This window comes from Saccopteryx leptura, chromosome 7 (genome assembly GCF_036850995.1).
Source record: "Saccopteryx leptura isolate mSacLep1 chromosome 7, mSacLep1_pri_phased_curated, whole genome shotgun sequence".
Taxonomy (NCBI): Eukaryota; Metazoa; Chordata; class Mammalia; order Chiroptera; family Emballonuridae; genus Saccopteryx; species Saccopteryx leptura.
The window spans coordinates 82,534,272-82,561,126 of NC_089509.1; the positions used below are offsets into that span (position 1 = coordinate 82,534,272).

Here is a 26,855-nt window from a genome sequence, read left to right on the forward strand (position 1 = left end):
ACTGCTATACTTTTCCACATTTTATAGATGAGGAAACTGAGGCACAGCATACTCGGGTAAATTGACCAAGGTCCCCCAATTAGTAAGAGACAAAGTTGAATTTGAACCTAAGCAGTCCAACTCCAGAGTCTGTGCTTAGGGTCAATTATAATGAAGGGAGTAGAAGATGCAGTGGTGGAGTTGGGGCTTTCAGACCATCATGGAAGGTCAGCCTAAGTGGGTGAGTTGCTCTTAGCGCTCCAGGCATTAGCGATCAGTTCTTTCTTGAATCCCCATGTAATTTCGCTTGTATTGTTTCATGATGTCTGATGGCATACTTGTTAACATGTTTTATCTCCCCAAACTGATGTCCCCTTCTTAAGGGTTCTTTTATTTATTTTTTAGTACCTCCTTTTCTACCCTAGTGCTGGTCACATACAAGGTTCTCAAAACAAGTGTGATGAACGAAACTCATCAGCTGTAGTTTCCTGGTGATCCAGTAATCTCTGCTGAGGACAGAGGAAGAAGCTGCCCGGCTCCCTGCAGCCCCCCTCCCCTCCTCCTGTGCTCTCACCAGAAGTCACTCCTAGATTCACCCCGCTTGACCTCTCCTAATGCATATGTTGTCTTGGATTTTTCACATTACGTGTTTGAACAAGGCAATAATTACACTGGTACTGCAATTTAGCTGTCTTTGATTTTGAAAGAGACTTTTGTTCTAATTACTTAAGGCCAAGAATTTAAATTGGGTGAGATTTCACAGGATTCTAGATCTGGTGTGCTCTTTTGGGGAGTTCTAGGGTGAAAAATGTTCTTGACTCACATAAAAGAAGTGAAAATGTCCTTTTAAAATTAGCCATTAATTACAGAATAATAACCAAATACCAGACCTTGCTAGGTAAGATGATGATGATGATAATAATGATGACATCAATGATAAAACCTGCATTTATTCCATTCATACCGTGTCCCAGGCACTGTAGTAGGTACTTTCCCATGGGTTTTCTTATTTACACTTCATGGCGATTTACAAGTTAGGTATTATCTACTGGGAGGGTTTGTCTGGAAATGAGAGATACTTTATCAGCCCAAGGAAGAAGAGTTTCAGGCCAGATGCTGGGATTACTAGTACCCTTCAAGGCTTAGTCACACATGGAAATCTTGATTGGATTACAGTTGTTCTAGCAAAAGCCACGTCACCAGAATCATATACATGGCTTCATGCTTAAATACCGTAGAGTCCTTGTGGTATTCTTATCTGCTAGGGGCACATAGAATAAGGTAAAGGAATGGAGTTCACGTACCATATTTTTCACTCCATAAGACACACTTTTCCCCCTCAAAAGTGGAGGGGAAAATGCCTGTGCATCTTATAGAGCGAAAAATATGGTATTTTATTAACTATTTTAACACATCATTTGGTTCAGAATATTTTTTTTTCTTATTTTCCTCCTTAAAACCCTAGGTGTGTCTTATGGTCAGGTGCGTCTTATGGGGTGAAAAATACGGTATATTGACACATTGAATGCCAGTTATCAAGTATCCCAGCACCATTTATTGAATGCCAGGCTTTATATTAGATACTAGGCTGTATGCTAAAGAAATTATATTGGCTCTTTTAATTTTTACAATAATCCTATAGAATAGGTTTTACTGGAGATGAAGAAACCGGGACTCAAAGAGGTTAAGGATACAAGTAAACTCTTGGATACAAATCCATGTGTTTCTGTATTCAAAACCTGTTGTAATTTTTCTATACAAGGTTAGTCTAGATCTCACTGGCCATTAGCCACCTAACATGAAACACTGTCATATAAATTTACTGTCATAAGATCTCATATAAATTTTCTATCATAAGTCTTATAAGTTTTCTTATCTCTACAAATGAGTAAGTTGATAATCTTTTCATGTGCCTATTGACCATTTGTATATCTTCTTTGAAAAAAATGTGTATTCTAATCCTTTGCCTATTTTTAATAGGGTTATTTATTGGTTTTACTGAGTTGTGAGAGTTCTTTATATATCCTGATTGGTAGTCTCTTTTTTTTTTTTTTCTTCTGAAGCTGGAAACAGGGAGAGATAGTCAGACAGACTCCCGCATGCGCCCGACCGGGATCCACCCGGCACGCCCACCAGGGGCGACGCTCTGCCCACCAGGGGGCGATGCTCTGCCCATCCTGGGCGTCGCCATGTTGCGACCAGAGCCACTCTAGCGCCTGAGGCAGAGGCCACAGAGCCATCCCCAGCGCCCGGGCCATCTTTGCTCCAATGGAGCCTTGGCTGCGGGAGGGGAAGAGAGAGACAGAGAGGAAGGCCCGGCGGAGGGGTGGAGAAGCAAATGGGCGCTTCTCCTGTGTGCCCTGGCCGGGAATTGAACCCGGGTCCTCCACACGCTAGGCCGACGCTCTACCGCTGAGCCAACCGGCCAGGGCCTGATTGGTAGTCTCTTATCGGATACATACTTTGCAAATATTTTCTCCTGTAGATTTTTTTTTTTTTACTGTCTTATAGCACAAACATTTAAATTTTACTTTTAATGTAGCCAAGTTTATTTGTATTTTCTATTATTGCTTTTGCTTTCGATGTCATTTCTAAGAAAGCATTATCTAACCCAAGTTCACAAAGATTTATACCTCTATTTTCTTCTACAAGTTTTATAGTTTTAGCTCTTACATATAGCTCTTAGATTCATTTTGAGTTAATTCTTTTGTATGGTGTGAAGTAAGGGATTCAACCTCTTCTTTTTTTTTTTCTTTTTTTTTTTTCATGTAGTTATCAAGTATCCCAGCACCATTTATTGAAAAGACTATTCTTTCTTACCGATATCATTAGTTGATAGGAAAATGCAAATTTAAAGCAGAAATGAGACCCACTTGATTGGCCATAAAACAAAACAAACCAAAAATAGGCAGTTTTTAAAAAAATGTTATACAAAGAGTTGCTACATGATACAGCAATTGCACAACCAAGGTATATGCCCAAAAGAAAGGAAAATTTACTTTTACAAAGAAGCTTGTTCGCAAATGTTCATAGTAGTGTTATTCATAATAGCTAGAGGGTGGAGACAACCCAAATACTCATCAGCTGATAAATGCATAAATAAGTGTGAAAGAGCCAGAAGAGGGAATGCTATTTTATAGTACACAGGAGTGAAGTACTGACACAGCGTGGATGAACCTTAAATTTTTTTCTAAGTAAAAGAAACTAGTTACAATAGATCACCTACTATATGAGTCCATTTATATGAAATGTCTAGAACAGGCAAATCTACAGACATAGAAAGTAGATTTCGGGTTTTCTTTGGTTGCAGGTAAGATGGGAGTGAGTGCTCATGGGTGCGGAGTTTCCTCCTCTGAACAGGGGAATGCTCTAACTGGTGATGGTGATGGTTGCACAACACTGTGTATTTACTAAAAACCCAGTAAAAACCCACTGTAACTGGGTGAATTGTATACTATCTGAATTATCTCTCAATCAAGCTATTTTAAAAATATTTTATAGTAGGTTGTATGAAAGGAAGGCTCCCAACTAGATTTGAATTCAAATATGTAATGCATTTTTGGGGGGAGCTTTTAATTACACTTGGAAAAGTCTCTTGTTCAGAATTCCACAGTGTATTTTAATCAATATTTTGTTCCATTACTTCATTTCCTTAATTATTTTGATTTTCTATGGTGAGACTGGCAATTAAGCCAACTTTTATTTATTTATTTATCTTTATCTTATTTTATTTTTTTATTCAGTGAGAGGAGGGAAGGCAGAGACAGACTCCCATATGTGTCCCAACTGGGATCCACCCAGCAAGCCCACTAGGGGTTGATGCTCTGTTGCTCAGCAACCGAGCTCTTCTTAGTGCCTGAGGCAGAGGCCATCGAGCCATCCTCAGCCCCTAGAGCCAACTTGCTCCAATTGAGCCATGGCTGCATGGGGGGGGGGGGGAGAAAGAGAAAGAGAAAGAGAGAGAAGCGAGAGGGGAGGGGTGGAGAAGCAGATGGGAGCTTGGGTGCTCTGGCCAGGAATCGAACCAGGACATCCACACACCTGCTGGACCGCTGATGCTCTACCACTGAGCCAACCGGCCAGGGCCGCCAACTTTTATTTTATGCAGAATTGTCCTTATGAGACTGTTCAATATTTATGTATTTGTTGGGTCTGAGGCCTAGGATCTTCACTTAACACAGAGGATACATTTTGACTTGCCTCATTTTGAAACAAAATATATAAGCAAAGAAAGTGGCTCAGTACAAGAAAAAATTTGATTGCTTCCTAGTGTCATAATTCTTAAATTTTTGTACACTCTCAGGAGTGTGAAAATTAACGGTAATTTGGGATCTAGGCTACAGTGTTGATATAAATGCTTTATATTTTTTGCAAAAAAAAATGTATCGGTAGTATTAAAATGTGACTTGTTTTAAATACTTCTGGTTCTTGGCTGGGTTTGATCATTATTAGTATGTGCTCATGAAGATAATATGTATATATACCTGGAAGACAAAGCTGGGCATAAATAAGGAAAATCAAATGTTATTTAACTTAGGGGCTCTTTCTCTCTCTCTCTCTCTCTCTCTCTCTCTCTTTCTATTTCTCTTTTTCTCCCTTCCTTCCCTCCCTCTCTCCCTTTCTCCCCACCTCTCTCTCTCTTTCTTTCCTTCTTTCTCTCTCTCTTTTTCTCCCTTTCTTCCTTTCTTTCTCTTTCCTTCTCTTCTCTCCTTCCTTCTCTTCTCTCCTTCCTTCCCTCCTTCCTTCCTTCCTTCCTTCCTTCCTTCCTTCCTTCCTTCCTTCCTTCCTTCCTTCCTTCCTCCCTCCCTCCCTCCCTCCCTCCCTCCCTCCCTCCCTTCCTTCTTTTTTTTATGCCATTATTAATCTGATTAAATTAAACTTGAGAAACTAATGCCGCCATGGGGTTAGGATTTCCGGGTCTATCACTATCTGATCTGTCTTCCATGAACCTCAGTCTTCTCTAAAGAGGTGGTTGGTAACCTGTCCTGTCCAGCTCCTGAGGCTGTGCTTAGCATCAGCTTAGATAACAGTCAGATTACAAATGGAAGAAAAACAATTAGGATGATAATTATTACAATCTATCCAGTAATTGATGTAAATATTACTTGACTTATGGTGTAAAAGATAAAAGCTGTACAATAAAAATCTCTATAGGTTTGTGATTTAATTTGGGGAAAGCAAAGGTACGGAATATACAAAGTAGCTACAAAATAAAATGGACCGTGCTATTTTATTTATGTTTAGCCGGGATAGCTTGCTAACCTGGTTAGTGCTACCCAGCTCACCAAACTTTTGATTTGAATGCTGAGCAGAAGTAAGGATCTATACAGAATATTAACTAAAGAGTTTTATCAATTTAGAATTTTATAAAAGTGATGAAGTGTTGTTAATGGCTGAATCCTTACTGTAATTGGAAGTACATAATGGTTTTATAATTCTGTAGGATTCATAACATGTCCTGTCCCATCTCTTCATGAATGGCTGATCACCCTTAACCATGGTGGTCCAACAGCACGGCTTTTTCAAAGTAGGGTTTCTTCTGTAGTTCTTGGTCTCGCCCATGTTTTTCATGAGCACCGCAGGACAGTCTGCCTTCAGATGTTTGCTTCTGCCTTAAAACTGTGTGACAACCCAGAGTGGCCTCTGTTTTTCTATCATGAGCACTCTATTATTGTGCTCATTCTGGTAGGTTTGTTCTCCTGCCAGATCAGAGGCCTTCTCCAGTGGTGACCATCTTAAGCAGCCGTGGTCATAAAAGTAGGGGTTTTAAAACATCCTTAGCAAGATACGTAACTTTCTCCCGAGAACTGGATCTGAAATCAAATCCGCACATTTGCACAGCATCGTGCACTTCCTGTGTGAGGCCACTAAACACTCCTCTCTCGGACTCCTTTACCCTGAGTGCCTCCCCTTGGGACTATACAAGAATGTGCTCCAAGCACTGGTAGAGAATCGGCCAGGGTCTGGTGCAGATGGACTTAGTTTTGGCATGAGATTCCTGGAAATTTTTCATAACAAAGATAGGATTTGAACTGAATTTTGAATGATGAGTAAGATTTTGATGAAAAGAGATTATGGGGAAACATCCAACCTAAAGGTGTGGAGATAGGAACACATCGGGTGGGTATTTTGGTTTCTGTGAAGGAGTTATGAGTAAATTTCAAGAGACTGTATTAGCTACATTCCCCCCCCCCCCCGCCTTTATGTCTTTGGTTGGTTGGATGAGGCCTGCCCACATTAGGGAGGGCAGTCTGTTTAACCAGTCTACTGATTCAAATGCTAATTTGATCCACATATCACAGACACCCAGAATAGTGTTTGGCCCAGTAAAGTTGACACAAAATTAACCATCACAGACCTGTATCAATGAAATAAAATCAGTGGAAGCCCCATTACAGAGGGTTAAGGATAACTGAGAAACTAATGCAAAATGACATGGATAATTAGAGAAATACTATGAAACTTTTGACTTAAGTTCACATAATGGGTTTATCATTTGGCTTAATTTTTTAGAAAAAGTGTTCTATTCTATTTCCCTTTCAGATGCTAAGTCTGGAATAACGATTTCTCCCCCTGCCTCTTTGTTTTGTATTCTCAAAACAGTTAACACAGGGTTCCCCCCACCACCCAGATAATTCTACTTGGACCTAAATTAAAATACTAAGAAACAGTGAGCTTTAAAAATGGTATATCATGAACGTCACGTTTTCTTTGTTACTAAAAATGTAAAATGGTAACCCATCCTATTTTAAAATGAAATATTCCTTCCCGTAGTTTCTAATGATGGTCCCTACAAAAAACATGTGCTCTACTATCTTCCAGCTAAATTGATAACTAGTTCTGCATTCAAGTTTTGTAACTCTGGGGGTTTGTGACTTTGGATGTCAGCTTGGGGGTTTGTGTCTATGGGGATAACTTTTAGAAGAGAACAAATATTTGTACAGAGAATGTGGCCACAGTCTGAGCCTACGTGAGGTTTCTTATTTTTCCAGACCCTAATAGCTTGTGTGACTACAGAAGTTGCCCCAGTGATGACATAAACTGTGGTTTTCGATCCCACATGAAGGGCTGGTGACCACAATTTATTGGGTCAGGTTCATCTCAATGAGTAAAATGCAACTTAACATTGTGAGATCTTAAGTTAATACCAAAAGTCTCCAAGCAGGGTATATTCTGCCCTTTGAAAAATAAGGTGCTTTTCTTTTTGGTCAGTTTAACCACCACATTTGTTATTTTTGTGGCACATCTCTTCCTGCTTTCAAGCAACTGTTATATCTTCGTGGAGGTTACCTGGTTTAATCACCTCAAGTTACACAGCAGTCCTGGTGGAGATGTAATGAAACTCTAAACTTACACATAGCGCATGGTTTTTAGACAACTCTTATTCATTTTAAGGGGGTAAAAAGTATTAGATCAAAAATCAACCCCCATAAATACACATAGAAGCCAACGGTAAAGAATCTTCCTGGGCATTCACCGATTGTGAATGAGAACAGAGCAGAGATTGAGTTTGTGAATATATTTCTGAGTAAAATGCTAGACTTACGGAATCTTGAAGGAATTGCTCAAGTATGGACATGGCATCTGCCTTTCACTTTTAAACTTGTCTTTGTGGCCTTCAGTGGATCTTTTTTAAAAAAAAAATGCTATTTAAAAATTGCATGGCCAAGACATTCTTCTCCTCTACCTAAAATGGGCTGATTTGGAGAACTCCATTCTCAGTCTTCTACAATGATGTGCTTGGTAAATGTTTAACAGCTAGTTCTCCAGGGTAGGTGTGAAGGAGGGCTGATTTGTAGCACTTGTCATTTTCCATGGTGTAAGTTCTCCCACTGTTGCCAATCTCAGCCTGCCAGTATCCTTATCAGCCAGCACACAGGATACCTTAAAACTTCTCATCAGCCCTCATAAGCCAGTTCAAGCCATCCCCAGCATATCACTGGCTCTTCTATATTTCCAACACCTAAATACTTCCACTCCCGCCTGACCTGTGGTCGCGCAGTGGATAAACCATCGACCTGGAAATGCTGAGGTCGCCAGTTCGAAACCCTGGGCTTGCCTGGTCAAGGCACATATGGGAGTTGATGCTTCCAGCTCCTCCCCCCCTTCTCTCTCTCTGTCTCTCCCCTCTCTCTCTCTGTCTCTCCCTCTCCTCTCTAAAAAATAATAATAATAATAATAAATAAATACTTCCACTCCCAACACATAAACTATCTCTTTTAGCTAACAATTTTACATCTAAAGTGTTGGAAGATATTGCATTTATTCACATCTATTAACCAACCAGCTGTTTCTAGAATGCTAGCTTAAGTACCATGATTCCTGTTTTCTCTCCCAGCAACTAAAGATCTGTGTTCATAGCAGTTTAACACAACAACCTTCTTTAACTTTTTTGTGACGGATACAGATATCATGAAATATTTGGGACTACTTCTTCCTTTAAATCAGGGCTAGTCAACCTTTTTATACCTACCACCCACTTTTGTATCTCTGTTAGTAGTAAAATTTTCTAACCGCCCACTGGTTCCACAGTAATGATGATTTTATAAAGTAGGGAAGTAACTTTACTTTATAAAATCTATAAAGCAGAGTTACAGCAAGTTAAAGCATATAATAATAATTATTTATCAAGTACTTTATGTCAGATTTTCGCTAAGTTTGGCAAAAAATATCTTTATAAAACAACTTACTATAGTTAAATCTATCTTTTTATTTATACTTTGGTTGCTCCGCTACCGCCCACCATGAAAGCTGGAACGCCCACTAGTGGGCGGTAGGGACCAGGTTGACTACCACTGCTTTAAATAAACCAAGTGGTGGAAAATGTTAGCATGACTATTATTTTACTCATAATAAACTATATCAATACATCTTTTTCATCTACTATTGGTAATGGAGTTCTATTTGGGATATAATAAAGAGAAGATAATACCCTATAATTGCTTATATTTAGGGAGAGTCTAGGGAGGAATCCAGGAACTGAGAAGAAATTTCTATTTTGAAAAAGAGAGAATATGTGAGTAAATATAATACAATTCTTATACAAATTAAAGTTGATTGCACTTAACTTTTTTTTTTTAACATTTTTAACACCTTAGAGAGTTGAGAAGCCAGAGGTTAGAATAGAGTCATTATGCAGTACTTCTAACTCAGAAATGGTTGGTCTTTCATTGTTTCTGTAGCTCTTTAAAGAAAGAATGATAGAAGATCTGATGTTCTTTCTGTCGCGTAGTTGCAAGTGCTTTCTGCTTTATTTTGTTTACAAAGTCTTTTAATATGGATTTCGGGCTTGGCAGACTGTTAACTGGAAACAATTTCAAACTTCTGTAACTTAGATTTGTTGAGCTTGAGGTTGGTATTTCTTCACAAATACTGATGGCCTTTTCTTTTCCTAAAATAATAGACATTTAAAAAAAAGAATTGTGTAAAGAAAGAAGTGTGTTTTGTTTGGCCTCACTAGAATACCACTTGGCTCCAACCATATTTCCTGACTGTGACCGTGCCCTGAAGCAGGCAAAGGGTAGAAGCTTTTAAAATAAGATTTAAGTTTGTGTATTTGCATTCCTTTCAGTTTTTAACTGTGTTGTTAGTCTTAGCTGGTCCAGCACTATGAAGCTTGAGTGAATTTCCTTAATGAAACTTAACAGTAAAGAATCTATGTTGTTCAGATTTGCTTTGCTGACGGCAAATCTGAAAAGGATGCATTTTTTGATGCAGTTGCTTTTTTTCATGGAGTCTACATTCTCAACATGCTATTTTATCAAGACAGTATTTATTATTACATGTTAGATACTTTCATAAATAAAGTCAGGCTATTCAAGAATGGTGACATAAAATGTGACCCAAATTAAAAAAAAAAAACAAAAAAAAAAAAACAGTACTAGGTCAACTTTATTACTGGCTTGAACTAGTTAGGATATCCTGTGGGAAAGCAATCCACTTTCCTGACATAATTGATTTATGTGTCAGAAATAGAAATGGCAGGCCTAAAATTTACAGCGATTTCTCTATGGTTTCCTCTCTGTTTTAAAGGAAAATACATTTTTCACAACTCATCTGTGACCTGAGTATCCCCTTTATGTGGATAAAGCAGATTACCAAAGTCACCTGTCTAAGGTCACACAGCAGGCGGAACAAAGCCAGAATGCTTGTCGGGAGATGGCTTCTTTGTGTTGCATTCTGTTAGTGCTCTAGCTATGTGGTTTTACTAGAGGTCTGAATTGAGACCTTTCTCCCCAAGTACTGGGCAGACTTAAAAAGCATGTGTAAACAATATACACATTGCATTTGACTTTGAACCTGAGCCCCTTATGAGAGATACAAATCGCACCTATTCCCCGCCCACAGCCATGCCTCAAACAGGTTAGCGACCCGAATCATGCGGAGTCTGGACAGTTTGCTGTCTGGCCTCAGTAGCAACTTTTTCAACAATGAAACAGCCATAAGGCCCAGCACTGTGAGTGACTGTTGTTGTCAGCCTAATTCAAAATATACTTAACTGCTTTTCTAAAATTAAGTACTATGTGAGGAATGAGGGGAGTGGGAAGAACATAAAAAGGAAAAGATGGGAGGCAGAAAGCAGAATGGAAAGAAAAAAGATATATGAAAAGGAGAGGGAGTGAAAAAGGTACTGCTCTCTGGGCTCTGGAGTCAGACAGAAAGGTGGGTTCAAATCCCAGCTTTGGTTTCCAGTTGTACATGTCACTCAAATCTGGAACTATATTAAAAGTGAATCATAATGAGATATCATCCCTGGTCAAATAATGAAAATCCTTACTGATATTGATTGCTGGCTTGTGTGTTCTTCTGTACTTTGCTTTTTAGAAAGACCATATTTCCTCTGCAGTACTGAGACTTCAGTGCTCAGTTAGGATTTGGTTTGTGACAAAGACCCGTATTTTGTTTTATTGTTTTATTATTTTTTTTTATTCAGTGAGAGGAGGGGAAACAGAGACAGACTCCTATATGCACCCCGACCGGGATCCACCTGGCAAGCCCACTAGAGGGCGATGCTCTGCTCATCTGGGGCATTGCTCCATTGCTCAGCAACCAAGCTCTTTTTTAGCAACTGAGGTGGAGGTCATGGAGCCTTCCTCAGTGCCTGGGGCCAGCTTGCTCTAATTGAGCCATGGCCACAGGAGGGGAAGAGAAAGAGAGAGGCAAAAGGGGGAGGGGTAGAGAAGCAGATGTGTGCTTCTCTTGTGCCCTGACCAGGAATTGAACCTGGGACATTTACACGCCAGGCCAACACTCTATCACTGAGCCAACTGGCCAGGGCTCATACAAGGTTTAATACACAACAGTTTATTCTCTCACGTAAATGAGTTCAGAGATAGGAAGTCTAGGGCTTTTAAGGTGGTTCCTTAAGTTGTGAGAGTCCTGGCTCCTTCCAGCTTTTTGCTCAGCCATTCTTCATTTTCATGGTTCAGTATGGCTGCAATTTCACTGTTGTTTCAGGGAGCAGATGGATGAAGAACGGGGGCAGGGCTTGACTTTGTAAAACTGCCTTGAATAAGGGTGTTTTTTTATTCTTCTTGTTGTTTTTGGGGGGTTTGGGGGTTTTGTTTTGTTTTTTCAGAATAACCATGTGACACTGTTTATATCTCCTTGCCCACAACTTAGTCTGGGTCACACGTACCTACGAGGAGCCTGGGAAGTATAGTTTCAGTGGTTCTCCATTTTTTTGAGCCTTGTACATAAACTATAGCAAGAAACATTGTGACCCTTAGAAAAATGTTTAGCAGTTAAATTGTGATTATTAGTAATAATAACAGTAACTTACATTTAAGGGATCACAAGCAATATCTTCAAAAATTTATATGAACCATCTTATTTAATCTTCCTTTGAAGTAGGTGTTATTATTTCCATTTAACAGAAAAGATATTGCTGTTTAAAAATGTTAACTTTTGCCCAAGGTTATGTCTCTTGTAAATAAATGGTGGACCTAGAGCTCAGAACTAGACTTGTCCTTTTCAGATCCCAAGCATTTAATCACTACTTCACTTTCCACGTCTTATATTTTAGCTTCGTAATTTATTCATGTCTAAATGGGATATTGTAAAACTTTCTATTCTTTTTTTGGTTTTATAGTCTTTAGCTCTTTACCCTCTACACCCAACATACACACACACACACACACACACACACACACCATTATTTATTTTTTTCACATCTTTAAGTATTTCTGTGCTTATGTGAAAGAACATAACTTTTCATGATTAGTTCATTGTGACTTATCTTTCTGTATTTTGGTCAGGAGTCTGCGTATTAGAGTTTGGGGCAATATATTGTTTACTGAGCAGCCCCCCCCCCCCATGCGACCCTGAAAGCTATCAGTGATAACAGAGTGAGTAAGAATCCCTAACCTCAAGCCATTTGCAGTGTAATTCTTTAGAAAATGGCTTTTAGACAAGCCTCCTAACATCAAATTTTACTGTGACAATGCATGTAAATCACAGCTGACCTAGATGTACACACCCATTTGTCCTTGTAATTACAAGTGCATCATGGTTACCTCTAAATGGCCACCCACCCCTTCAAAACATTCCCAAGAAATTAGGTAGAGTAAATAGGCAATTCTATTTTAGTACTCCCTATATTTTTCTCTTAAATAAACATGGCTTATATTATTGTTTTAGTAATAAAAGCTTAATCTTAATTTATATAAAACAGCTATGGGGTTGGTTATAATACCTATTTTTTTTTTAATTTCCATTTGTAAAAATAATTCAGTTCCTGATTTATTACATTTTGAGTAGTGTCAGAAATAATATACAAGTATATTAGAAACCTAAATCAAATGGGGACCAGTAGTGACATTTGGTGTGTTTTTTTTTATAAGACCAGAGAAGGAAGATGTTCCACCTGACAGGTTATGATAAAAAGAGTATTACCCAGGGATGTGAGGCTGGTGACACCAAGACTTACATTTATTCTAGACTTTGTGGCCTGGAAATCGGACATTGAAAGAAGGAACTAGCAAGGATTCTCATTCTGTCCATTTCTCCTTTGTCTTCTAGTGCACCTACTGCTTAAGTGATTTCTTTACAAAGAAGTAAATTTTTTTCTATTTGTGAGTTATCTATAAATTATGTATTTTTTCCTGTTTCCTGATTATGTATATACAGTAACATTTTGTTTCAAAATGAGAAGGGGATTTTTTTTTTTGGATAGGCATAAATATACCATCTGCACCTGGGATTTGCTTAGATGTATTCATTCCTAGTGTTTAAGGTATTTTGTTAAGTGAGCTTCGTCAAATTGAGAAGTCAGTTCCTTTTTTGCTTAGGCTGTTTGGCCTGTATCACGTTCCCTGACACTTGATTTATAGGTAATGAGTCTCCTTGCTCTCCCAGTAGTCCCTTTGATCTTTGATGAACTAATTAACTTTATCTGATCATGGAAAACTTATTGTCCTTGACATCATGGACTTCGCTATTGCCTTGAGTGAATTTTACTTTGAAAACTTATACCATTTGGCTACTAAAGATAGTAACAAAGAGCCCTTGTGTAGAGCTTTAGAATTAAATAAAAAGAATTAAAAAGAAAGCTTCTCTAAAGTATATGTGATCCTTACTGCTTTGCTGAGGGAAGTGGTTTATATTCATTCACGATTTCATGTCACAGGGATTCTGCAGTAAACACAAGAGGCATGGTTCCCTCCTTCTTATTACATTATGGGTGAGAAATGTTTATTATGAATGAGGAGACATGTTTATGTAAGAAGTCTATAGCGTGAACTTAAGTGGATTGCCCAGAGTCACTGTATCTGACAAAATTTGTATGAATGTGTGATTGATGACTAGACTGGAAGGCAAGAAGGAAGGAGATTTGAAAGTCTTGAAAAGTGATCAAAAGAGAGGCCCTGGATGAGAATGATGCTGTAATCAAAGCACGCAGAAAGAATAATTCTGATACTGAGGCGCCAGTTTAATGAATAAGGGTGGAGAAATGGGACAACCGAGAAGCTATTAATACTAACATGCATGAGAGAAACCCTGAAATAATAGGATGGTTGCCAGGCTAGGACAGGACCAAATGAGGAGACACTACATTTAAGAAAATGGGGGGGAGGGGGGGGGGATTGATTGGCTGACTGCATAGGCGAAGGAAAAGAGAAGTCAGTGGTGTCTGAACTTTCAGGTGGTCAGAACTTCTTACTAGTTTTGGATAGCACTAAGAGCTTAAAGAGCATCCGGTAAGAGAAGCCCGAATGTCCATTCACATGACTTCTTTCTACAATCTTATCTTGGATGACTATCTCTTAGAGTATTTCCTAAAACGAGGAATAATGTACCTTCCTGTCCTCTTCATTCTGCATCCAAACTAAGCATGGCTTTCTCTGTTCCCGTCTGCCCTGAGGGGTAAGGAGAAATTCTCCCGAAGGTTTACAATTAGGAGGAAATGGAGCTAATAAGCTCATTACCTGGAAGTGGGTCTTTCCCCGACTGGTCAACTAAGACAAGTCCGGGGCAGGTGCTGACTATTGGGCATTTGTTTCCTAGGCGTTTTTCGTCGACCACAACTCCCGGACCACCACTTTCATCGACCCCCGGCTCCCGCTGCAGAGCAGCCGACCCACGAGCGCGCTGGTCCACCGGCAGCACCTGACGCGTCAGCGCAGCCACAGCGCAGGCGAGGTGAGTCCTGGCCTCCGGGCGGTGACCTGCGGCTGAGGTCCCGGACGTGGCGCTGGCTGGAGTTGTGCCGGCTTTTCATTATCACTGCGTTTCTCTAGTTCGACTTAGAGGTCATCATTTGGAGCCTGAAAAGTGCTGGAATGTTGACAGGGCTTCTTTGGAAACACATAGAGCAGGGGTCAGGAACCTTTTTGGCTGAGAGAGCCATGAACGCCACATATTTTAAAATGTAATTCCGTGAGAGCCATACAACGACCCGTGTACGTTAGGCATTATCCAATGAAAATTTGGTGTTGTCCCATGAACATGAGCGGTAGGAAATGAATGGATTGTAATACACGAGAAAGTTTTATATTTTTAACGTTTTATTATTTTTATTAAAGATTTGTCTGCCAGCCAGATGCAGCCATCAAAAGAGCCACATCTGACTCACGAGCCATAGGTTCCTGACCCCTGACATAGAACCTAAATAACAAATTTTAAAAAGCAGAATATATGAGGAAAGATGGAAGAAAGGAGAGATTTTCTGAAATTCAGAGGATGGTCAGAGAGAACTCATAATGTAATAAAGTGTTTGAGAGAGGGTGATGAGACCCTTTGCACACCGAAAGGCAGCTTCATAGTGAGGTAAACTCAGTAATATGCAGGGAAGTTTCTTAAGTGAGGCTTGCTGAATTAGATGAAAATCATTGGCCAAGGCTATGGATTGTGGTATTCTCACTAATATTCTTTAAAATTAGAATATATCTGAGGGTTGACTTAAGTCCTCTAAGTGCCCAGAGAAAATAGGTGGAATTAAGAATTACTAAAAGCTCTATGGTGCCCTAGTTTGCTAACTTGCAGTGACCCGTGGTAACCACAGGAGGGCTCTCTAATAGCCTAACAACAACAACAACAAAAACCCTAAAAAAAAAAAAAGAAAAAAGTAATCTCTTCCTGCTTTTTTTTTTCTTTAGAGGCTTAAATAAAGAAAATGAAAAAAAAAAAAGAAATTTTTTTCTCATTATTCGGACTTATGCTTTGAATACAATTATCACTTATTATACATCGTTTCTAATAATTTCCTTAGACACATTTAATTAAGATTCTTTTCCTGCATGCCTTTTCCACATCTATGTGCATATCATATTTCTAGTATTGCATTGTAAGTCAAATATTTCTGTAGCTTTTATTATCAGAAAAAAGATGAGTGCAATAAATAACTGGATTTGATACATCAAAATCTGACTCTGGGGATTTCTCCTCATCATTACATACTTGCTCTAATACATTATGTGTGTTTGCTGGTTGTAGATGCAAACACAGAAGAGAATACATGAGAAGCTCATATAAAAATGCTATATAAATCTACTGCAGGATGAGGTATTTATAAAAATATTTGTTTTATGAGCAGCTAATAAATCTTTACCTCGCTGTCGTATAAAGCATTAGTGGTGAAGTGGATGATGCTAACAGCATTCATCTTAAAAGCAGGACAGACCTCTCACCTTTAGACCTTGAGCGTAACATGTAGCATAATTAGGGCCCTACCATTTTATCACATGGCCAGTGCACTTTAGCCACTTGTCCAATCTTGACTGCACAATACAAAGGTGACTGTTTGGTCTGGTCAGGACTACATGCATGTGATTAATAGCTGTACTTACATTTTCTTTCGACCCTCTGCCTCACATCTTGATTAGTTTCATGATCTAGTAGTAGCCTGCTGTGGGAGAGGGATCCTAAAGTACACGGTAAAGTTCAAATGACGATTTCTCTTTGTGTTGATGGAAACTGAGCAGTGGAACGGAGCTGCCCGTAAAGACAGCATTGGGGCCCGTGTGGTTAAACCTTTGGGCAGGACGCGCTTCCTGGCACAGCTGTCGGAAGCGTGCGCTTGCTGCTGTGATACACACACTTGCCAGGGCTTGCCCCACCGTCTGACCACCTGGTTGAAGAAGTGGGGTGTCAAGGGCAAGACCATTGGCTGTTCTGGAAAATGATGACCCATAGCAGCGTCCTGATAGGAAGGAAAATATATGTAGATGTATTGAAATGATAACTGCTGTGACTGACAAGATGTAGTTAATGACTGATTCTCCCCAGAGAGTATCTGACTCCATTCCTTAGAGCCCACAACTCAGGAGAAGCAGAGTGAGAAACTTTTAGTTACATAGATGAGTCTTCCCAGCCACTCTCCTCTATTCATTTAGCAAATACCCACCTAGTAGAAATTTTGGTATCTCTTCCATTTAACAGATGAACACTTACTGAACACCTGCAGTGTAGCAACATGGTGTTTGTTGTGAGTAATATAAATAAATAACATATGTTCCTGTCCTATGTTCTTACTAAGGAGAGAATCTATGAAACTGTAATACAGATGAAAAAAATGAGTGGAAAATGCTTCATAAACTGTTAGTAATAGCAGCTGCTTTAGAAATGCACACCAAGCGCTGTAGTGGCTCAGAGAAGGTCACATTTAATCTCGGCTCAAAGGGAAGGGAAAGCTTCATCAAGCAGGGGCTGTTTGAACTTCACTTTGAATGAGTGAGAGCATTCTTGAAGGATAAGCAAGCAGTGTAGGGTGGGGATGACATTTTCAGTTTTAGGGCCTTTAGGGAAACCCTCACCAAATACCGAACTGATGCAATACGGTAAAATGGTTTTGAAGATTTGAATGGGTAGGAGCAGAAGCTCTATTTTAAAAGCACTGATGTATAAATCCAATGTGTTATTCTGCCTTTTGTTCTCTTACTGTCTTATGCTGCTATTCTACTGTCGTCTTAAAGGATTCCTGTAAATAGGGGTGGGGGAGGAGGCTACTAAAACAGAAGCAAAAGCAATGTTAAAAGTTTTCTGTTAAGAATATTTTTTGTTTGTCTACTTGTATGTATGAGTTTCTAAATCTATAATAGGCACCATGAATAATTCAGGTCAGGGCAACCCAATTTAGCTCCTCCACACCTGCTATGATTAGCTCCCTGGTGTGGGAGGTTCAAACCAGAAAGAGCTGTTGTACTGGGTGCTCTAATAGGCTAGTAAAGTTGCTTCTAAGGAGATAATATACCAACTCAGAAGCCCACATGAAGGGTGCTGCTCTTCCACCCCTCCTCTGCTGAGACTGGGAATTCCCTGACCTGCCTTGGCCAAAGGAAGGACCATCTCGGCCCTGCCGGGGTGTATTTGTGCCACCCGGATCTTTTCTCTGATTGTATAGGTGCAGGTTTGTGTTCTGTCAAGGCAGAAAGTTATGCCTGATACAGGTGTGCTCTTTAGCTTCTAAGCATATGGAACTATTCCCATACCACATGGTAAATAGTCCTGGCCCCAACCCCTCCACCCGGTTCAGCTACTAAAGCAGAGCTTTTGAGAATCCTGGGTCAGCCCCTCCACTGCCGTCTGTTCAGACCGATTGGTACTTACCAATGATCATTGTCAAGTGTTTTGAAAAACTTGGCTCGGGGTGTTGCTATCAAGATCTCTAGGTCTCGGTGCGGAACATAAATGATGTTTGTGTTTGCAGGTAGGAGAAGATTCTCGACACGCAGGGCCCCCAGTTCTTCCCAGGCCATCCAGTACATTCAATACCGTCAGCAGGCCGCAGTACCAGGACATGGTGCCAGTGGGTATGTCGTCACTCTCCAGAAATCTTTCTCTCTGCCGTCCCCGTCAGGGTGTGCCGGCCGTTCTGTGCTGCCCCGGCCCCGCTGCGAGCCCGCCACTGCTCTCCTGTACCGAGAGACTGTTCCCTGGCCCCCGGGAAGTTGATTTGGATCTCAAAGCACTTATGTCTTATAAAATTCTATTGGATGAGATTTTTTCTTTTAAATAGTGCTTTACCTTTTCTAAGTAAAGCTACTTCATTACATTGTTAAAGTTAAAGAAAAATAAGTTGTTCAAGCGATTGTGTTATGTGGTTCTTTCAGATGAAGTATTTGGACAAGCATATACTTAGTGTATGTGTATTATGCTTGGGACAGAATCTCAGTGGTGTGTGAGCCTGCAGTAGCCTCACAAAATAAAAAAGCAATGATGGTACCTTCTTAAGGGTTTTTTATAGCAGATTTTGGAGCAAAATTATAAAATAAAAATAAACAAATGTGGGGAAATAGGCCTGACAACTTGAGGTGATACGAAAATGATGAAGTTGAAGTAGATCCGTTGTCAACCCTGGAGTCCCCTAGGCAGGCGAAATGGACAGATTGGTAGGGGGGGGGGGGCTGTGGCTTCCTCCTCCCCCTTAAATTTGAATGGCTTTCCCTTCATGTTTTTTTTTTAATTTTTACTTTTTTAAAAAGGAAATATTTACCATGAAATGCAATAGAATGCCCATGCCTAATAAAGTTTGGCATCCACTGGATAAGAGAAGAAATCTGGGTCAAAGTAAACAGTCTATATTGCATTATGCCATTACTAAAAGGATGCCCACTACTGCACAGAAAATTTTAAAGAACTTTAAAGTTTTTTGTTCCAAAAGTTACCCAGTATTTGATCATGGACAGAATGTAAAAAAAAATTGATAAATTTCAGTTATAAAGGTTGTTTTATGGCCCTGGTTCATTGGCTCAGTGGTAGAGCATCGGCCCAGTGTGTGGATGTCCTGGTCAGGGCACACAGGAGAAGCAACCATTTGCTTCTCCACCCCCTTCCTCTTTCCCCCCACCTCCTTCTCTTTCCTCTCCCACAGCCATGGCTCAATTGAGCACATTGACCCCAGGTGTTGTGGATGGCTCCATAGAGCCTCTTCCTCGGGTGCTAAAAATAGCTTGGTTGCAAGCATCAGCCCCAGATGGGGATTGCCAGGTGGATCCCGGTTGGGGCTCAGGCAGGAGTCTATCTCTGTCTCTCCTCCTCTCACTTGGGAAAAAAAGGTGGTTTTATTTTTGATATATGCTGAAATGTGCAGTAGTAACACTCTGAATTTGACAGTGAGATTTTATATTAGCAAGTAGTATTTATTTTATTTATATTTAGCTAAAATTTGTACATAAAGGCAGCATGATACAACTAAATTTGAACTGGCATATATCTAGAAAATTCTTTTGTTTGATAATTGGTTAGTTTAAGTAAGACATGTTTCTTGATCATATTTGTGAACACAAGCATGACTTAATGAGGATTTCTGATGATTGAGAATTCAGACACTCAGTTCTATGATTTAAATGTATCTGTATTTCTGATTATAAATAAGTATAATCTAGATGAATAATCTTAAGTAAACAAACTAGTTTTCTTGACAAAAGAGATATTAAAAGAGCTCTATAAATTCTAAGTAACTATTTTCAAATTTCTATGGATATTAGGCAGCTTTGACTAAGATGTAAATTTTTCTTTCAACATATATAAAGATAGTTGATAATACTGATTGTGTTGTAGCTGTTGATTTGGTTGGTTTGGTAAACAGTTATGTAGCTATGTTTGTCTTAATGGCATTTACTTTCACATAGAATTTAGCAATGGTCTGTCCTCTGCAATTTGGTAGTAGAAGCTGCTGGCGACTGTTGCATTTTGGTTAAATTTGCCTCTTTACCTCTCTGTATGGCTGATATGTAATCAGAAGATAGTTTCCCATTTCTAACAGTTACTTAGGAAGTTGATTTTGGTAAGCAATAGCTTAAAATGATTAATCTTGAATAATTACCAAGTCTAGAATCCTGGTAATCTCAACTGGCAAGCTGATGACAAATACGGCTCATCAAATGAGTTTAATGAGTGCTTAAGTATGTTACACCTAGTAGATCTGCTAAGTCCAATACTCATACAGGATAGACACAACTGGAACTTAAGTATCTATAGTGGCTCCAAACTTTAAGTATCAGTAATATTTTTAAAAGTTTGGATTTATATACACAAAACTAATAACATATTTTTTTAAATGTCATTATATTTTCTGATTTTTCAGCTTATAATGACAAGATTGTTGCATTTCTGCGCCAACCCAATATCTTTGAAATTCTACAGGAACGTCAACCTGATCTTACCAGGAATCACTCACTCAGGTAACCATAATATTGGTATTTGGTTCAGTTTGCATATGCCCTAACTTTTAATTCTTTAGTAACAATGATATCATCTTGGAAATTTATTCTTTCTTTCTGGCATTCAGAACAAAGGCATCTTGTACAAAAACACTTCAGTCACCAACACCAAGCCAGTGTAGTCCTAGCTTTTTTTTTTTTTATTAAGTACAAGGATTGAATAAAATTGACTAAAGAACCTAGAACCTTCTTTAAAAAATATGAAAAAGAAACAAAAATCACAGCCAAGAATGTAACTTAGATGTGCAGATTATAATAAAAATAATAAGACACTAACCTTTTTGAGTAGCTTGAGTAAACAAAAGTAACAGAGACATTCTTGAATTGAGAATTATAAAATCCTAGACTTGGTATTCACATTTCTCCATAATAAAAACACAGTGGAACCCAAGGAGGGAACCTGATACTGACTACAGTCCAGCATTCCCCTGCATGACCCTTTCTTCTAAACAACTCTTCAATGCATCACGCTTCAAGCCCAGTTTTACTTTCCTGAAAACATGCTGTTCCCTTTCCCTGGCAAAGTTTTCTCTTCTTCTGTGTTGGGCAAGAACGATCTGGCCTTTAAAACTCAATGCAAGCTGCCCCTACATGAAGCTGTTTAACTTTGCTGTGTACTCTCCCTCCCATGATCTGGGCTAATACTTCCCATCCTCAGTGTGGAGATGGACAGTGTGTGAGTTAATGCTGAGACCCTTCCATAACTCGAAGCCCATTTGGTGTACGTGCCACTTTTACTGGTAGAAATATGTTTGCCCACTGGTGCCGTCTTGACCCACAGCAGTGATTCTCAAATACTACTTGGTTATGCCAGATTGTTTTCATCAGGATCATCTGGGGAGTTTTATGAAGTACAAAATGTCAGGTCTCATTTTCCCTCTTTTGTCTATAAATTTATACCCCCTAATCTTACACACCCTGCCCAGAAATTTAGTTCAGGAGGTCTGAGGTAGAGCTCAAGCCTTTAATTTTTTAAGTCCTTTCTATGTAATCTCAATGACATAGCTAGGTTTAATAAGCTCTGACCTAGACACTAATTTGATAATATAATCAAGTAATATATCAAGTTGACCTTCATACTGTTTTGATTGTATGACTTTTGTGCTTTAGACTTTATTTTTGTCTTTATGCTTTATTTTCTATTAGATTATTAGCTCCTTACAAATAGTGATGTTATTCAAGTCATCATTATTTCTCTTTTTTTTGCTCAAATATTGAGGGAGGACTTTGCATACAAGGAATGTATATATGAGTATGCATATATACATATTTGAAAATAAATTAAAATTTTTCTTATGATGTTCTTAGTCTCACTCTCTTCGTTTTTCATTGAGGTGTAATTGACATACAACATTATATTAGTTTTAGGTATTTAACATAATGATTTGATATTAGCATATACTATAAAATGATCACCATAGTAAGTCTAGTCAACATTAATTACCATACATAGTTATAGAATACTTTTCTTGTGATGAGAGCTTTAAGATCTACTCTCTTAGCAACTTTCAAATATGCAACAGAGTATTAACTATAGCAGTGATTTTCAACTGGTGTGCAACAGGAATTTTTAAAATATGTAATACCTGACTATAGTCAGAGGCACTGACTTCTTCTCCCTTAGACTGTCAAGTAAAAGTATGACAACAGCCAACACAATAGCTGTCTAGTGTGAAAGACTCAAAATTACACCTATTTTTTTTTGTCAGATTGGCAAAAAACAGAATACATTTTTGGTGTGCCACAGAATTTTTGTAGTTGGTTTATGTGTGCCATGAGATGGAAAAGGTTAAAAATCACTGAACTACAGTCACCATGTTGTACATCATATGCCCATGACTTATTTATTTTATAACTGGAAGTTTGTACCTTTTGATTCCTTTCACCCATCTCAGCCACCCCACCCACCCCACCCGCCCTCTATCAGTCTGTCATATCTTTAAAGTTGTTATTGCCTTCTAAAGTTCAAGTACGACGCTGCCGTCGTTGCTTACACAGAAATCCTTGTTTCACATTAGTTGACATCTATCTCCAGTCTCACTGCTTTACCCAACTTGAATGCTGTTCTAAATCACGAAAAAAGTTATAAAAATTACTCAGGTTATCATTTTGTACATTTGTAAATTATGGCATCCGCTCGGGAATTCATGGTGGCCTAGAGAGTCTTGTGTAAAAGCTCTGGTTAATAAAACTGCAGAAGTGAAGTCCTCAGTTGTATAATGAGAGAGCTTACAGATTCTGAGCCACAGAGCAAAAGCAACAAACAAAATTCCTCCTTTTTTGCTAATCGCATAAGAATTATTTTCTCTTTTTGCTACCAACTCCAATCCTAACACACACACTCTCTCTCTCTCTTAGTCAATGTCTGTTATTCTGAATGTACCCCACACCCTACAAAAAAAGAATTAGAAAGCAGAAACTCGCTCTGGCTGGTTGGCTCACTGGTAGAGCATCACCCTGCATGTGGATGCCCTGGGTTCAATTCCTGGTCAGGGCACACAGGAGAAGTGACCATCTGCTTCTCCATTCCTCCCACTAATCCTTCTCTCCTTCTCTCTTTCTCTCTTTCTCCCTTTCCTGTAGCCATGGCTTGATTGGTTCAAGCAGGTTGGCCAGGGACACTGAGGATGGCTCCATGGAGCCTCCACCTCAGGCACTAAAAATAGCTTGGTTGGATTGCTGAGCAACATTCCCAGATGGGCAAAGCATCCTTCTGTAGGGAGCTGGCTGGCTGGATCCTGTCAGGGCGTATGTGGGAATCTATCTGTCTTCCCTCCTGTCACTTAAAAAAAAGAAAAGAAAGCAGAAACTCAAGAAGTTTTTCACTTTTGCTCTGCTCTCCATATTATTATTTACGCCAATTTAACGTCTTCAAATCACTGTTGGAGAAATCAGGTGATTAATCTACCTGAACAGAACATCTAACATTATCATCATTCTCTAATACTTGGTAGAACCTTAACAGATCCTAACAGTGGGAAAAGTTGCAGAGCCCATTGGTAGCTTCCAGTTTTTGTTTTTGATTCTCTTTCTGCTTTTTAGAGTCTTAATAGTCTCTAATCTCCTAAAGATTGCTGAAGATTTTAATTTTTTAATGACACCTGGGGCCCTCAGTTAAACACAATCTTTCTTAAGGTAGATCCCGCATGATAATTGATTACTAAGAAGTTATTTGATAGGTTTGGAAGTAAGTTTCCATCTTATTCCAGAACTTTGGAATAAGTTTTTATTAACACTTTCTAAAACTGTTTACAGAATTGGACCATACAGAGCATATGCAGCACGACAAGAAGGAAGCAGAAGCTTAAAGTGAGGGGATAATGTTGTTCCTCTTACAGAGTGCCATCACAGAGCACTTCTTTTTCTGAAAAGTTTTCGGTAGTTAAGCATTTTGCTTATCATAGCAACATAATGGGGAAGTTTGTATATCTGAAAGAACATTCTGTTTCATATCATTAAAAACTGCATTGTAAGAGGCATTCCCCACAAACGCAAGTGTGGGGAGCCAGCCAGGGTTCTGTAATCTTGTGTTTCAGTGATATTTTTGATAAGAGATTCGTGCATGCAGTAGTAATTGTGTGTCAGAGGTAACTGTGAACCTTGTATCCATAACCTGAGCCAGGGCTCCCAGTCCCAGCATAGTTCTGTGTGCATTCTTCCTCATTTGTGGCACAACCACTTGAAGGAAATAGCCTTCCTCTTTGTTTTCTCCATAATATAATGAGGAAAAGTGTCTGTCAGCCCTTGGGAAATTCAAATCGATACACCTCTGTATTTTTTCTGTTTTGCTTATGATTCCTCCTAAACCGGAAGATACAAGCAGTTCATCTGGTTTGTATCCGTATGTAGCTCCTCTTCCTGTGACTGCTGGTTTATCCTTTCCTGCCGAATGGCTGTGGCTCGCACTGGAGTGCTATGGCTTTTGCTTTCACCTGCTGTATTTAAATCACTGCTCCCTCTACCTTTATCTCTTATGCAAAGGTGAATGCTAGGAAGTTGTTCTCTCTCTCTCTCTCTCTCTCTCTCTCTCTCTTTCTCTTTTTAATCTCGAAAGAGCTTTATTTCCTTAGAAAAATCAACGTTCAGAAGTCAGTACCACCTCCGTCAAATGGGTACCATCCTCCCTGGATTCCTAGCTCTTACTCCTCATTCACATTGAAAGACTGAAAGACAGTAATTATACTAAGATGTTTTTTGTATGCTGTGACATTAATATAAAAACCGAAATAAAATGTTCTAATATTTTATCTGGAGACAAACATATTCATTCATGGAATAGTAAGAAAACACAACGTTTTACACCGTATTTTGTAGGTGAATGCAATGAGTAGATTTTTTTTTTTATTTAGATAATAACATTAACAGGGTGACATTGTAGAAATTTAATAAACTTTTTGGTATTGGTATTTGTACAGCACAAGGATCTAGGTGTCATAATACTGAATTAAGTGTTGAGAATGTCACCTCTTGTGTGATTATTAGGTACAGCCACTAAATCTGCTTCCTGCTGGTCTAGCTTTTCCCAGGCAGCCATGGTAAAGTATTTTGGGCTCCAGGGTGATTCCTCCTCTAGTGCTTCCTAAATAAGTGCCGGTGTCACAAGGATGTGATCTCTTGATTTTTTTTTTTTTTTACATTTTGGTAAATTGAGCCACTCTGTCTGTAAAATATGTAGTAACTTGGAAATCAAGAAATTGTGACCCACAGCGGACCAATGGATACACATCTCAGGGTTTAGCAAACATAGGCTATCACCTTCTCTTTCTTCACATCACCCTATTTTAAAAGCCCTGGAATTTTGTTATTGCTCAAGTATGGTCTTAATTTTTTCCTTTTTTTGTGTGTGTGTGTGGCAGAGACAGAGTCAGAGAGTGGGACAGATAGGGACAGACAGACAGGAAGGGAGAGAGATGAGAAACATCAATTCTTTATTGCGGCTCCTTAGTTGTTCATTGATTGCTTTCTCATATGTGCCTTGATGGGGGGGGGGGGGGGGCTACAGCAGACCGAGTGACCCCTTGCTTGAGCCAGCGACCTTGGGCTCAAACTGGAGAGCCTTGCTCAGACCAGATGAGCCCACGCTGAAGCTGGCGACATCGGAGTCTCGAACCTGGATCTTCCACATCCCAGTCCAACACTCTATCCACTGCGCCACCACCTGGTCAGGCAATTTTTTTCCATTTTAAAAATAACACATGCTGTTGTGAAATTCTCAAACAACACAGAATTTTATGTAATAAAAAAGATTAAAGTCTCCAAAAGCTGGCTTTCATAAAACAAACTCAAATGTTCAAAATTTCTAACCTGTTTCTTGTCCAGTTTTCTAGCAAATTAATTTTTCTACATTTACTATTGCACTGGAAGTATAATTCTCAGCTAACATCTGATCTGCTTGGTCAAAATAGCCCAAATTTACTTCCGCTGATCCTTATGCATTTTCCTGTTAAGACCTGCTTAGCTCTCTCTTACACTCTTCCCTTAATTTGTTTATTGCTCATGCAGATGTCTGGAATCAACCTGACAAACTTCTGATCTTTGTTTTACCAAATTTAGATAACGGAAAATCTGGGTTAGAACTAATTGTTTAATCTTTTAAACCACCTGATTGAAAGTTGGAGCTAATTTTTTTCTTTTCCTTTTTAAAAAAATTTAAATTTATTGTGTTTACATAGATTCTAGTGTCCCCCCCAATGCATCCCCTTCACCCTTGCCCCCCTCCCCACAACACACTCCCTCCTTCCCTCCAGGAGCTCATTCTTAGTGGCTCTGAGGAAATAGTAGAATATAGATCCTAAGAGTTCCTGTTTGGGGTCAGGCTGACCTAGTTTGAATTCTGGCTCAGCCATTTATATGCCAAGTGACTTTGAATGAAGCATTTAACCCCTTCTAGTTATAGTTTCCTCATCTGTAAAATAGAAGTAGGGATTTCTAAATTTCAGGGTCATTTTGAAGATTAAAGGAGATAATTTATTTAAAGCATTTGATACTATATAAATAGCAAGCATACAACAAATTTAAATTAATGTTACATTAGTAGTCTGTTGTTCCTTAGTGCATCACAAAGATTCAGTTTAAAGAAATTTGTCTGTAAATTTACACTGATTCTCAAAACTACTATCCCTGAAGTTGATCATATATTTAATCGTAACCATATGATTCTGTAGATGTAGTTAAAATACAGAAAGAGTCTCTTGAGTTCCATTATTATCTTTTGTA

The 26,855-nt window shown here is 39.0% G+C and overlaps 1 protein-coding gene across 7 annotated transcripts in view; it reads left to right on the forward strand.

The window, feature by feature from the left end:
- Positions 1-26,855, forward strand: part of HECW2 (HECT, C2 and WW domain containing E3 ubiquitin protein ligase 2) — a 424,054-nt gene that overhangs the window by 324,965 nt on the left and 72,234 nt on the right. For all 7 annotated transcript variants that reach the window (XM_066346627.1, XM_066346626.1, XM_066346625.1 and 4 more), the window contains 3 exons: positions 14,485-14,619; positions 18,125-18,227; positions 20,504-20,600. In XM_066346627.1, the coding sequence (XP_066202724.1) occupies positions 14,485-14,619; positions 18,125-18,227; positions 20,504-20,600 (335 nt within the window). The remainder of the gene's footprint in view (positions 1-14,484; positions 14,620-18,124; positions 18,228-20,503; positions 20,601-26,855) is intronic.